The 15,428-nt window shown below is 36.3% G+C and overlaps 1 protein-coding gene across 1 annotated transcript in view; it reads left to right on the forward strand.

The window, feature by feature from the left end:
- Positions 1–15,428, forward strand: part of MCPH1 (microcephalin 1) — a 324,796-nt gene that overhangs the window by 190,494 nt on the left and 118,874 nt on the right. Inside the window, exons 2-8 of the mRNA XM_035894170.1 lie at positions 753–844; positions 3,213–3,331; positions 9,191–9,275; positions 9,919–10,039; positions 10,340–10,477; positions 11,713–11,808; positions 15,074–15,428. The exon at positions 15,074–15,428 is cut by the window's right edge and continues 587 nt beyond it. Of these exons, the coding sequence (XP_035750063.1) occupies positions 753–844; positions 3,213–3,331; positions 9,191–9,275; positions 9,919–10,039; positions 10,340–10,477; positions 11,713–11,808; positions 15,074–15,428 (1,006 nt within the window). The remainder of the gene's footprint in view (positions 1–752; positions 845–3,212; positions 3,332–9,190; positions 9,276–9,918; positions 10,040–10,339; positions 10,478–11,712; positions 11,809–15,073) is intronic.

The raw sequence follows: 15,428 nt of genomic DNA on the forward strand, positions 1-15,428 counted from the left end.
AAATTTGCATGGTTGTAGGTCACTTCAGTTCCTGTCCTAAGTAAAATTAATTAATGGATTGTTAACGAGTTTCATCTGCTTATCCCTCCATGTCAATACATCTGGGTGGGTTTGTTTAAACACCTTCTCAACCAAGGCTGACTTCGTTCCTTGGAGAGATTATTGATCTGTTTGATAAAGGAAGCTATTTACATGTGATATACCTATAGTTACATAAAGCAGCTGACATGAAATGGTATTAGCCCCTGTGATATGTACTTAATTTGAGGTGATTCAGTATAAATAAGGTGGAATTTTAAGTAAATTGGAAATCGTTGAGTAATATTTCTGCAGAGTTTTCTAGGAGTTTGGGGAAGGAATAATTTCATTACGTCCTGTAACTTGTGTTATATCAACTTGGAAAATTTTTCATTAACCTAAAGATTAGCAGTGATTAATGACAAAGGTAAGCAGTCATGTAAAGATACTGCATTGCTTGTTACGCTGGTAGTGTGTTTTAAATAGAGCAAGTGAAAAGTTGTGTAACTAGTGTCCAACTTCTAAGTTTTTTCCATTACAACTAATTTAAGGGACAGAAACACTCTAAAAAGGATATTCTGCTGCTAACATCTGATACTGAGATTATTAAAAGCAATACTTGCTACCAAATGCAATATGTATAAGGGCAAAATTTTGTTGGAAAAGCGGTTTAACCAGTTTTACCATAGTATATACTTCATTAGCTGTTTGTTGTTGTCTCTCTTCTGATCCAGGTATATCTGCATTTGTAGAAGTTTGGTCATCTAACAGAACAGAAGATTATTCAAAAACCTTTGAACAGCAACTTCTTGATATGGGAGCAAAAGTAAGGAAACAATTTTGAAATAAATAGAATAGGAAAGCTCTTAATTACAAAACAGCTTGCTTGTTCTGCTTGTCACATATATTTCCCTGTTGTATGAGTTTTTAAAGTGCAGGAAGGGAAACAATCAGAGACCTGAGAGTAGACGAATGTGCTGTAAAATTCTTATTAGTGACAGATGAGAAATGCATTTAAAGCCTTCCTATATCTATAAACCTGTCTATTAATACGATAGCATGCATTTGTTGTGAAGTATTGGGCTTGCTACATACTGTGGGCAAATGTAATCTAAGTGTTGAAACCCTGTGGTTTACAGGTAAGTACCTTATGCTGTTTTGTTTTCTTTAACTTGTAGGGAGCTGCTCTGTTGTTACTACAATGTTTTCTAACCCAAGTACTATGACATTTTATTCTTCCATTCACTCTCCTACAAATGTGGTTCAGCTCCAGAAAGTGCTAGTAAAAATGCATCTAAGAGTCATTGTGTATGGCTCAGTGATTTTTTCCATATCAAGTATAGTTGACTTGTAGGTGCAAAATATGTTTAATTGCCAGCTGTAAAATTTCAATCCAAGACCAAAGTCAAACTGGCATCTTCCCTTCTTGCACATTATCACTGGTTAATAAAGGTTTTTACGGTCCATGTCACACTCTAAATAACACTTGCATGAATTCCCTGTGCTTTTAATTGGACATGTGTAGGTGTATCTTACTGTAATTTAGGTAGTCTCCCCAAAGCCTCTCTTTCTGTATGGATTTAGCTGAGATAGAATGACATAATAGTAGAATAACGGGTTTTATTATAAAAGCAAATACAACTCTCAGTAAATAATTTGAATAAGAAATATTTCTGGTTCTTTTGTGCTGTACCAGCAGATCTATGGAATTCTGGTCATGTTAGGTTTCTCTCACAGAAAATATGACAAAGCATAAAGCTTCAAGATTCCTCCCATTGATCAAAAAGTAGCTGGATATGATGAAAGGTATAGGCAGATGATACAGATGAGCCTATTTAGCAGCTCCCTGTGACTGAAAAGGTGTGATCCTGCCCCTTCACTATTCCTTTTTATTGGGCTGAGCACATGGTAGTAAATTGACTTGGCTCACTCTGTTGGGAAAGAAAATTTCCCTATTGGTTTTTCACTAGATTGTTGATTCAGACATCTCGAGATAAGGTCAGGTGAGCATCAGAGGGTGTCCAGGGTAAGGGAGGAGACAGGAGAGGTGAGAGAGAAGTTTGAAGTCATGCTTCTCCATAATTTAGAGGCAAAGCTATATCAAGTGTGTTTCTTCTTAGCACGTGGGCTGTGAGCCAGATCCTAGCACAAATGAGTAAGCAATTGTGTCTGGAGTTATAACTTATTCTGAAAGAGATTCATTGGTCCTGTATACCTTGACACTTAAATATCATGGGGTTTTGTCCTCTGAGAAGCAGAACTTGACACCAAAAATTTTTGGAAAAGCTGAATAGTTTTCTTACAGCCAAATGTAGAACCAACATGTTGGGAGCCAAGTGTAGTGATGCAATTGAGAGCACAACAGAAAGCTACATGGCTATTTCCGTTTGGCTGTGCTGAGAAGATGCTCCTGTAAAATAGGAATTGTACTGATCTCACCATGTGAACAATCACAACAATGGATCAGTTTTATGTGTAGCTTGTTTAGCTCCACAAAAGGAAACTTTGGTTGTGAAAGATGGAGTATCTAGAACTAAAAAGGTTATCACTTAGTTGTCAATAGAGGCTGATAACTGAAGATTTGATCAGTTGTACAACACAATGAAAATGTCAGGTATAATATTAGTTGTACTGACTTAAGTTTTTTGTATTTCTCACTTTTTAAAGTGTTCCCTGTATTTTTTTTTGTTTGTTTGTAGTAGCTTCAGCCTTCCCTCAAATCTAAAAGTGATCTTTATTGATGAGAATTAGTTTAAAAGATGAGGTTAGCAGTACTCTTTAAGCCTGACTGTTTGTTGCTAAATAAAAAATGTAATTTGGCATTTCTTTGGGTAGTGGCAACTACTCTCTGTACTGGTTGTTGCATAAGAAATTATGTTGGGCTACATAAATAAAAATGTTGTAAGATTAGTGATAGAGCTAGAGCACAGAGATTAAAACGGTAACCTAGAGAAAAGAATTTTGGAAGCAAAAGGCTACTCTAGCCCTCTAGCATGCATTGTGTTGGCTTGACTGAGTCTTGAGTTTTGATTGCATGAGGCTTCTTGTGAAGATGAGAAAGATCAAAAGAGTCGTTGACATAATGTTTAGAATGAGTTTTTATGCTAATTACTTATACATTAAAAACTGATTACACTAGCTAGTTTCGTTAGGATTTTCTGACTTAAAGATGAACTCTCTGTGTACTACTGCAGGTTTCAAAAACTTTGAATAAGCATGTGACCCATGTAGTCTTCAAAGACGGACGTTTGGCTACATGGAGAAAAGCACAGAAGATGGGTGTAAAAATAGTTTCTGTACTCTGGGTGGAAAGGTAAGTACTTGTGAATATAATGAACATGACCCATTCCAGAGATAATGGATCCTAGTATTGTTTTATTTAAAAACTTAAGTACAGTACTTGTTTTTTAATGTGCTTGAAATAGTGATAATCGAAGAGTAAATGATAACTTTCCTATGACATTATTCCTATTATTAAGCATGTTACTTGCATAAAAAGGTAAAATGTTAGCTCTTGAAAAATGAATGTGTTGAAGTAGTATATTTGTTAACCATTCAGTGTTCCCACTCCTTTGCTCTCAGATGGCACGCATAGGCAGTGAAGATCAGATATTTGTATTGAATGGAATTCTTCCATTTTCATATGAAAAAGCATGTTTCATCAGGGACATTGTGCTGTTTCTCTGCTTAGCTCCTGTAGACAGACTATCTCCTAGCAAGAGATAAAAAGATCCATATGTAGTCTGGCTTTTAAGACATTTGGCAGGTTCAGAACAGCACTGCTTGAAGATTCTCAACTACCATAGGGAAAAAGTTAAATTTTTAAAAAAAAAAGTAATCAATTTTCAGCCGTGCAGCTAGTCCATGAGGATTTACTAGTCCATAGCTGCTTCTCTGAGTTTACAGAGTGGTTGTGAGGGCTAACTTAGATTTCAGATGAAGTGTAAAAACACTGTTTAAGAATATTAATGTGTTATACTCAAACACTCCAATCAATAAATTGCTGTGATGATGGAAATAAGAATATAAGTCAAGTAAAGAGGCCCTTTCCTATACCAATTGTACTATGCCTGGAAAGATAGAAGTCTGCTAAGTGTAAAAGTAAAAAAGAAAAAAAAGAGGGGAGGGGCAAACTGAGCTCTGCAGCCACATAATTCAGGCCACTACAACTGCAAAACCTGTGATGCAAGTCCGTTAGCCAAAACAGAAATTTGTGCAGTTCTGCAGAATCAGGATTTTTCTTTTTTTTTTTTTTTTTTTTTAAGAATATCAGTTATAAAGTTACAGCTGCACAACCCAGCTAGCTTTAACACAAAGAAATACCTTAAGTTCTCAAAAATGAGTGACGCAAAATTTTATTTATGTGAATATATCTTTCTGTGACCTGGAGCTATTTGAGTGCATGAGAGCGATTGTAATTTCAATAGGAATCTTTGGTTATAAAATTAAATATGCTCTTCAGATGGCTAAGTTTATAAATATGGAATTTGAAACCTTAGTCACAGGAAGTAATAATCTATTTGAGGACTTGGATGTGCTATAGTAAAAAGGATTGCAGAAAAATCCAGGTGGGTAGTATCTTCAACGAAAGAAGAATGAGATGAACCTTACAGGGGAGAGTCTAGTATGTGTCATACAGAAATGCTGTCTCTGTAATAGCCGTTCTCCCGCAAGAGTCTCCTCTGGAACAGTGAAAGACATTGAGCGGATGAATGCTGTAGAAGGCTCAGACATAGAGACAGCTGTATATCTGATACTGTAGGGGACAGCATGGAGCTTTGAGATCCAGGTGTAAAAGCCTCAAGAAACTTTAACCGTTGCTGAATACCAGCAACAAAGACACCGGAGAAAGAATCTGGAGGGTTAAGCTGTTTGGTAGGAAAGAGTAGGCTAGCATCTCCCTGGTATTTCTTCAAGTGTTCCTAGTATCGTGCTGAAGACACCGGAGAAAGAATCTGGAGGGAAAACTTAAGCTGTTTGGTAGGAAAGAGTAGACTAGCATCTCGCTGGTATTTCTTCAAGTGTTCCTAGTATCGTGCTCTGGACAAGGCAAGGTCTTGCTATTTGGCTTAGAAGATGAGGTTTGTTGGAACTTTGGAAATCAACTGAAATGTTTTATTGAGGGCAGGGGGGAGGGGGACACTCAAGCTGTGAATTATGATTGAAAATCTCTGAAATATTTTTCTTTTGCCTTTTAGTTTGAAGTTAATGCCAAAAGGTACACAAGAATGTACAATTTAGATTGATGCATACTCTAGGCAGAATTCATAGGAATATCATGCCCTTAAGCAAAGTGTAGGTTAGGAGCAGTAGAAGCTTACATAAGAGATAGTAATGAATAGTTTTATTAGCCATAGGGTTATTCACATGAGGCACAGACAATACAAAATTAAAATGAGTCTGTGCTAGCATACATGCTAAAATTTTTTGTAATAAGAAGAGGGAACTGGAGTACCTGACTTTAAATTAAATGCCTAGTATACCAGTATCTCAGAAATTTGGTAGGCAGAAGACAGTTTTTTGAACCCTGGGAGAATGTAAACAGGAAGGACTGAATAGTCTGTGCCAGTAAAATAGTGATCCTGTATGAATGGAAGCTTAGTTTGAAACTGATAGCTGTGTAAGCAAATAATGCAGAGTTCATATGAGTTGAAGTTTTAGCATTACTAAAAAAAGATGGCTTGATTAACCAGCTGCTCCATTCAGTAGCGAATGGAACATTCTCAGAATGGTTAGAAATGGGGTGTCACTGGGGGTCAGTCACTTCTGCCAAGTAACAGGTGAATAGGACAAGAGGAAATGGCCTCAAGTTGCACCAGGGGAGGTTTAGATTGGATATTAGGAAAAATTTCTTCACTGAAAGGGTTGTCAAGCATTGGAACAGGCTGCCCAGGGAAGTGGTTGTGTCCCCATCCCTGGAGGTATTTAAAAGACCTGTAGATACGGTGCTTGGGGACATGGGTTAGTGGCAGTGTTAGGTTAACAGTTGGACTCGATGATCTTAAAGGCCTTTTCCAACCTAAATGATTTTGTGATTCTATGAAATGCTGTGAAATGTCATCTCAGGAGATATAGTAGTAAATGGCAACTTCCTACTCCAGACTGGGGCTTGGGTGACTGCTGTTGGAGCAAAGTGCAAAGACAAATATTTCAGGTATCGCTTAGCCTTAATTGGCTTGTGGATGGTTGTTCAAATTATTTCAGAGAACCTTCTTGTAAGTACGGCCACAGTATAAAATCAGTGTTATACTGGAACAGCAAAACCCAAGTTCTGTGACAGTGCTCAACTTCAAAAAGGAGTCTACTTAAAATGGAAGAAGACAGTGGAAGGATAAAATTCTTGCTGGTGTCAAGGAGATTATTTAAAGCCTAAGTCCTCTTAAGTGTATCAGAAGGAAGATGGTCATCACATTATGTGAGAGGAAAATAAAGATTTTTGGACTTAAAGTAAATGTTTTCATGGCCTTACTACCTCAGCAGTAGTCAAAAATCAAATTAAATAGAACATAAAACCTTGTGTGGTGTCATGACAGCATTTTATCATCAAATGTGAGAGGATATCAAAAAGCACCACTGAAGATATAAAATAGCTTTCTGGTTGAATGCATGTTTTCCTTTCCAGTAGAAGAATTGGAAAGCATCACATGAATCTGTCTGGAGGCAGATTCAGAGAAAACAGTAAATGATGTTTTTTAGCGAAATGTGGTTAGGCTGTAGAACTCCGTGTTGCCGAATCATAGTCAGCAAAGATATACATAGGTTTAAAAAAATGCTGAAGCAATTAAACATTTCGTTTTATCAAAACCCAAACCCAGTATTGCATCTGATCATCTCTAAAACAGAAATCTGCAGGACATAGGTAAGTAAACTGGGAATGCTTCGCTGTGTTTTCATGTTTTTACATGCTCTTGAAAATCTTGATATTGGAAAAAGGATGCTGCGGTATATGGTATTTAATCTGAATGCTACTTTTTGATGTTTGAACTTTGAAAACACCAGACAAGGAAGCAAATAATAAACAATTACTCCAGCGTTTCCTGATTCTTCTGCTTTGCGCCAGATACTCTCCCGCTTAACAGCTAGCGGACCCCTACTTCCAAAGTGTTATGCATATACACTAGTGTTATCTTCCCCCGAGCAGTGCTTGAGCATCTCAGAGGAGCATGCCCTATGATTTGAAAAAAATACTATAAGGCTCACTTTTCTCCATAAAAGCCAGCACAAATTATTAGACTGCAAGGGTTTGTGCAGTATTTAATGAACATTGCCTTTGCTGAACTCTTACTGGATTTCCAGTGCTCTTCCCCAATGATCTTCCTCAAACTTGTATTGGAAGCTTCTGCTTTATAGTGTGAGCATGTGTTTGAACCTAAACAATGCAGTTCTACCATTTAATAGGAAATAATTTGATTGGGAAGAAGACTTTAAAATAAGATGACAATTGAAATTAAAAAAAATGTGTAACTCCAGAGTAAATGTATTTTCAATTAAAAAAAAGAAGTGTTTATTTCCTTTTTTTGTTTTCTAAGAATGGTAGATATGTCTGACTTTAAAAATGGTGCACAAAATCATGGACTTGCTATAAGGTTCATGCAAATAAATGTTAAATTTAATACAAAATGAGTGACAGCTTTGGGATCACTAAAAAAAATTTTTAGAGCTTCTTCATCTCAAATACCTCAATGAGCAACCTAAAAAAAATCAAAACCCATCAATAAAAAGAACCCTACAAAAGACAGAATTGCTACAATGTGTATCCAAATTAACAACACCGAATACTTCCAAATAAAACCAATAATTGGGAAACTACCCATATATTCTTAGTACAGTAACTCACTTGTCAAAAATAAGATAGATAAATCACTTGCATTCAGATTTGTCTGTAAAGTAAAGAATTCTTATGAGATTTAATGGTCAAATTTTCTTCTGTTTAGCTTCTCTGAATCAATGAATTAATGTACATTTTAATGTAGTCTAGATCTATGCTGATTATTATCCAGAATTTAATAACAGCCACTGAAATCCACCATGTTGAATATCATCTCTATGTAATGCTCCAGAAAACTCTAGACTCAGTTAGTTTGACAAATACATGTAGTGGTTTGGCTCATCTTTATTGAAAACTGAGTAACTAAGCATTAGATTATAATTCTACAGATACAACCTTTATAGCAGTTAGATCACTAGGTGTCACTAGAATCACAGTTTTGAATGACTTCTTGGTGAATTCTAGTGTAGTCTATTAAGGTTCCATACTCTCTCCCATAATCGGTTATATTATTTATTGTTTGAGAATAAATGTATTTTTACATACTGTAAAACTGTATTTACCTATTTTGATCAAAGAACTTTAATTTATGTATTAATGACCAAATTGTTGTCTCAACATCATCCTTAGTGTTCACAAATACAGAAGATTGTATCATATTGCAAGATTACATTAGTCCTACTGTTCTCAAGTCAGTCTTTGAGTATGAAAGGATGGGAAAACTAGGGGTATGGTATCAGTTGGATTTTTGGTTTTGTAATTAAAAAAAAGGTTGCATAAATATAGATTGCTTCTCAATAAGGGGCTGTTTATAGCATTACATATACAAAGAGAAGGCAGAAAACCAAGACTAATGGGTAAGATGTAAAAGCCAGGATGAGATGAAGCCTCCTACCTCATTTGCCTGAATGGAAAAATTTCCTGCCCTCTGCTCCCATGCCCCAGCCATAACATTCTGTAGGTTGTAGTTGGGAGTTTACTGTCATCACAGTGACCAAATTTAAGGTTTGCTAGCTGGTGAACAGTGAAAGCCTACAGTCCTCACAAAAGTCAAGGCAAGATTTGAGGTTCACGAGAATCTGGCCAGAAGGATTTAATATAGTGATTTTTGAATGCATGGAAAATAACGTATGAGTGGGAATCTTGAGTTTCAGAATGGTAATTTAGAGGGCATTGTTATGATAAAAAAATTGTATCAGGTCTTATATTTGAAGTGTAATAGATAAGACTTTGGGGGGGAGGGGCATTACAGTAGTTATGCTACAGATACGTACTTAAGAAGGAAGGGTTGGTGTTTTGTTATTACAGGGCTCAGACAACTCTTTTTGCAATAAAGGTTCTCATTCTCAAAAAAAAAAAAAAAAAAACCCCAAATCACAACAGGCCTGCTAATTTATTACACAGGTGTCGAGAAACTGGAGTACGTGTTGATGAATCCTTATTTCCTGCAGTAGACACTAATGAAGGATTACCTCTACTGATCAAAAAAGTGAGTGATTTTTTTTTTTTTTTCCTAAATAGGCCTAGAGTAGTAAACTTTAGAGTTTGAACTTGACTTCCTGACCTCAGGCATTTGAACTGTTTATTATCAGAACATTCTGCAAACTCTACCTATCCATCTGAGTAGGTTTGTAAAGGAAGGCTATGGCTGTGATGATGTGACATCTTATCTGACGAAAGGATAACAAAAGTAGAGGTTTTTTATATTGGTGAATAAAGAAGTGAAGGTTTAAATTAAAATGGCATAATGATTGACTAATCAAAAAAACATGACTTTAATGTGGTTTATGTTTCACTGAGTTGCAACAAACCCTAAAATCCTGGTATTTAAAAGAAAAAATAAAAATCTTTCAAGCATTAGCTTTGCTACAAGCGAAAAAGAAAAGGTAGTGACTTAGTCTCCTTTTTACCTGAAAAAAAAACCTGTTAGTTTTTTTCTTATTTCATGTTAAAGTTCACTTTGGAAAATGTGAACTTCTACAATTATCTCTTAACTCTCAAGGAGGTGATAAGTAGCAGCATAGAGTTAAACACTGATAATAAATACTGTGATAAAGTGGTAGGCAAATACGAAGCGTAGTTACTTCTGACAGTCTTATACCATATAGTTAATAGTTTTCTGTGTCTTGTAGCACAAATGTATGCAGCCAAAAGACTTTGTTGAAAAAACTCCAGAAAATAATAGGAAGCTGCAGAGAAGACTGGACCAGATGGCTAAAGAATTAGCTGTACAAAAGATAGCAATTAATGCTGGTAAGAACTACTTTGGACTAAGATTCAAATATCTTAAGTTATTTCTTTAAAGCGCTTGATGGATTTGGGGGTTTGGGTTTTTTTACTGTTATGCATCTCACTGTGAGAAATAAATTTAACTTAGTTTTTACAGAGTTCTTTGCAAGTTTGTGGTATTAAGGCATCTGTAGCGATGTTAGGTATAGGGAACCGAATTTTTTCAAGTTTTTTTAGGGAAAAAAAAAAAAAGGAATGTTCCCCTTCCCCTGAAGCTGTTACAGCATGTAAATATTAATGTACAAATGCAATTTTTTTGTGTAGAAGCTGATGTACCAGTTTTACTATTTGAAGACAATGGTTCACTTGTATACAGCCCTGTTAATAAGATAAAAGATAAATGCAGTGCAATGGAAAGAAGGATAAAGGAGATGAAGGAAAAAAGAGATCTTTCTCCTACTGGTAAGAAGTTACATTATACTTATCCATGAGCATATACAAATGGTTATCGTCTTTATTGCTAAATTTTTTGGCGCACTTGTCTTGCTCTGGCCTTCAAAATTTTTTTCATATCTTACTTGATTGCATGTCCTCCATTCTTCCCAGGTTTGGAGTAGGTGTGGATGCTTTAGCTTTTAATTCTTTCTCTCAAAGGGCAGAAGAAGTCATGGAAGACAGTGATTTCAAAAAGGAATTTCTTAATCACTATACTGCTCAAGAGGACTAATGTTTAAGCTAGACTTTCTAAACTTGTAAATTGATATTATCACAACGTGGTTAAACAGCAGGACTCTAAATCTTATTTCCTGTTAAATTTTAAGGTGAATGCTGTACTTGAAAAAGATCGTAATGTTATTACCCTGAGGCCAGCAGTTTAAAAAGGAGTCCAAAATTGATGAGACATCTGTCCAGGTGCTGAAGAACAGGATTTGAAAAAATAAATTAATTTGAATGACCTAATTGAATAAATCTAGTTGACTTCAAAATGTAGATCCTGGTGAATTAAATCTAGGTTTCACTTTTCTAATCATTTTTCAGTGTTAGTATTACCTTACTGTGGAAGTATTGAGGTCTAAGTCATTAGGTTTTGTCAATTTTTATAATGAACTGTTGAAATGTGGAACATCTTTGCCGGAGCAGGAATCTGTAGTATTTGAAGTTTTAAGCAGTCTGTGTCAACTAGAATGTCAGTTTATAATTTCAAAAATAGTTGTGGAAGGAAAGTAAAGAACCAGTGATACATGGATGAAAAATTAAATCTCATTTATTTTAGCATGGCTTGTATTTGTTTTCTCCTTGAGTTTCAAGGCAATATTTTTAAATGTTTTGAAAAGCATTTCTGCTGTATCAGGGCTTTGCTACTAATTGCAGAATTTGACCAATCTTTAGTAAAATGCCTCAACTGGCTTATAGATGTCTATAATATTTTCTAAATGGTTTACCATCAGTCTTTATTTTCAGAAAAATGTGTTGCTGAGTTATCTAGAAAAAATGGCTTAAAATTGTAGACTATTTTTTGTTAGTATGTAAATTTGAGATATTGTTGAATAGTCTAATTATTTATATGGTTATAGATAGTTGGCAAAGCAATGACTTGTCTCATGATTGAGCTGTTTTGAAATAAGGATAAATGGTATGGAAATCTGTACAAATGTGTACAAATAGGGCTAACTAGTTTATTATTTATAAATTCCTAGCTTCGCAAATGTCTCAGATATCTCCAAGTAGTTCACCAGGAGACTGCCCGCTGTCTACTTGTGACTTAACTAATTCAGAAGATGCATTGTTACCAGGTAAATAACACAACTTTATATATTACAAAAATTGAAAATAATACATGCCCTGTATATCTTATTTTGGAAAGTACAGTGTACTGAAATGAGAACTGTATATATTTGCTCTATCATTTATATTTAAAGCTGAATTATTTTAGTTTTTAACTGGCAAAGTATTTAGAAGTAAGAATTCAAGGAAAATGGAGCATGAAGAATCACATTGGGTAAATGCTCTGCCTTACTGTAACTGTGTTGCTTGCCACACCTCCTCCTCTTTCCTCACACCGTTCCCCATTAATGGTTCTGTGTCCTGGCATGATGTCAGTCTTCAGTGGTGTTCCGCAGGGCTCAGTGTTAGGGACAGTTCTGTTTAACATCTTTTATCAATGACATGGATGAGGGGCTTGAGTGTACCCTCAGCAAGTTTGCAGATGACACTAAGCTGGGTGGAAGTGTTGATCTGCTCAAGGGTAGGAAGGCTCTGCAGAGGGACCTAGACAGGCCAGATCAACGGGCTGCGGCCAATTGTATGAGGTCCCACAAGACCACGTGCTGGGTTCTGCACTTGGGTCACAACAACCCCATGCAACACTACAGGCTTGGGAAGAATGGCTGGAAAGCTGCTTGGCAGAGAGGGATCTGGGGGTATTGGTTGACAGCCAACTGAGTATGAGCCAGCAGTGTGCCCAAGTGGCCAAGAGAGCCAACAGCATCCTGGCTTGTATCAGAAATAGTGTGGCCAGCAGGACCAGGGAAGTCATCCTTCCCCTGTACTCAGCATTGATGTGGCTGGACCTTGAACACTGTGTTCAGTTTTGGGCCTCTCACTACAAGAAGGACACTGAGGTGCTGGAGCGTGTCCAGAGAAGGGCAATGAAGCTGGTGAGGGGTCTGGAATACAAGTCCTATGAGGAGCAGCTGAGGGAACTGGGGTTGTTTAGCCTGGAGAAGAGGAGGCTGAGGGGAGACCTTATTGCCCTCTACAACTGCCTGCAAGGAGGTTGTAGCGAGGTGGGTGTTGATCTCTTTTCCCAAGTAACAAGCGATAGGACAAGGGGAAATGGCCTCAAGTTGTGCCAGGGGAGGTTTTGACTGGATATTAGGAAAAAAATCTTCCCTGAAAGGGTTGCCAAGCATTGGAATGGGCTGTCCAGAGAAGTGGTTGAGTTCCAGTCCCTGGAGGTATTTAAAAGACAGATAGATGTGGTGCTTAGAGACATGGTTTAGTAGTGGACAGGTATAGCTGGACTCAATCTCAAAGGTCTTTTCTAACCAAATGTTTCTATGATTCTCTGCTCTTACAGTGATCTTGTATAGAATAAGAGTGCACACTAAACAGCATGATGTGGGAAGCAAAAAAGAGAACTGAATGAGAGAGAGACCTCAGAAAACTGAAACGTCTTCCAAATTTTCAATTCAAATGCTTGAATTTAAAAGCAAACCTAGTAGTGTTCTCCAGCTTAAGTATTCAGGGATCAAAGAAATAACAGTAGTAAAAGTAAATCAGCTTTTAAAATGTTTGAAGTTGTTTGTTATCAGGGTTCTTGTTCTCGTAAGGTTAGGGGTTTGTTCATGTGTTTTGGCATAGTAGCAGGACATGAGGAAGAAGATTATTGTGAAGTCTGAGCTACGTCAGTGGGCATCTTTACAGCATTGATCATGTGTGCAATGGGTATGTACTTCAGACCCCGTGTCTTCTGTCAGTTACATGAGCAAAAAGCTGAAGTCAGATGCTGGTATTTGATCTCAGTAGAAAAGTAAGATCTCAGTAGAAATTTGATCTCAGTAGAAATTTGATCTCAGTAGAAAAGTCCTCATAATGAGGACCACTTCAGTGGTCTGCTTACTGAGAAGACAGTCTTTAGAATTCATAATGAGGACCACTTCAGTGGTCTGCTTACTCCTCGTTCTATCCCAACAGTAAGCTGTACCTCATGCTGTTTTCATGCATTGTATTTTGTTGACCTCATACAGGAACTCTGTTATGCTGGCTTACATGAGAACAGGGGCAGGATCTTGTAGCTTGAGTCAGCTTGCTATGTCTTCATGCAGTGTTAGGGATAAGTAGTAATACTGGAAGTAGCATAGCTGTGCCAACAAACTTTTTTATTTTGGTAAATTAGTTGTGTGCTGAGTAGGTGGAACATGGAGATTTGAGAGCTTTATCTTGGGTATGTCCCTCCAACATTACAACTGCACAACATAGTTTTACATTAGGAATGGACCTCCACATCCCATGACAATATTCATTGTAGCTTCCATCTCTGATGCTCTGTGATGGTGACCCTTTTGTTTGTTCTTGTGAGATATGTGACAGTATGTTGGTTAATAATGGTTAAAAATGTTCAAGAATCCAATTTAATTTGAGGATTGAAGTTAAGATTTTTTTCAACTGTCAATATGGGAGTCTGATCATGTAATGTGAAACTTATCTTTTAATTTCCATATATTTCATTTTCCTGAATTTAGCGAACTACACCATATGTTTAAAAATATTACTTATATTTGGTAAGCAAATAACATCAAGAGTTCCCCTAAAATCTACAGGAGCTCTTACAGAAGGTGTATTGCTGAAACTTTGCACTCAGCTTGTATTTAAACAAAGCATCTCTTGGAATAATCAGATTGTAGAATAATTGGATTTTTAAAAATGTATTCTGAATAATCATAGATACTAACCTGTTTCAGAGTAATTTATTGTGAAAAGTTATGAATAGATTCTATATATCACCACCCCGAAAATCATTTCATAAGAATAGCTACAACAAATTATATTTTTTTTCCACATTCTAATTATTTTTAATACATTGTGTTGATGTATGTGGTATGATATTATGATGTTGTATTTAAAATTTCATCTTAACTGGAAAAAATACAAGGTGCTGGTAATGCTGTGGTAGTAAAAATGATCGTTGAATTTCCAGTTTTACTATAGCTAGCTTTATCAGTGTAGAATCATGCTGGGTTTGTCCACAAATACAAGAGTAAAAGGGGGTTCTGCTGCTACTTTGTTTCGAATAAGCAGAACAGGGCTTACAGGTGCTAATTACCACATAAGAAGATATGATAGCTAAAGCTATTGTAGCTTCTTGTCAGCACAGAATGTGCTTTGTTTCTAATCCATTTTCTGTTTAGTTTTTGTTGACTTGCCATATAATATCCAGAGAAGTGGCTAAATCCTTGTTTTCTTCTTTCAGTAATTTTGTATGTATTTTACTAAGAAATTTGGCACTCTTTCTGTTTTACTAAATACATTTATATTGCCACTTTTCATATTTTGCAGGCAAACAAATGGAAGACTGCTTGAACTCCAGTTATGATTATATTTGGGGAACTGATAAATTAAAGAGACAGAAAACAGAGGTAGCAAAACACGCCTGTGATACTTGGACTGATATTCATGCATCCATGAGTGCATCAGTGAATTCTCCCTCACATAGCTATGAGCAGAACTCAACACCAAAACAACATAGCAGAAGAAGCTTGGGAAAGAAACAGATAGTGCAGCACACTTTGGATGATAAATTGTCTTTAGAAAAGAAAGATCTAAAAAAGTTTCCAAAGAAAAATCAGAAGGATGAAAATAGCGTGACTACTTCAGTTGCAAACAAGAGTTCTCTTCTCCAAATCAAAAGTTT

Source organism: Egretta garzetta, unplaced genomic scaffold (genome assembly GCF_000687185.1).
Source record: "Egretta garzetta isolate BGI_Z169 unplaced genomic scaffold, ASM68718v1 scaffold415, whole genome shotgun sequence".
Taxonomy (NCBI): domain Eukaryota; kingdom Metazoa; phylum Chordata; class Aves; order Pelecaniformes; family Ardeidae; genus Egretta; species Egretta garzetta.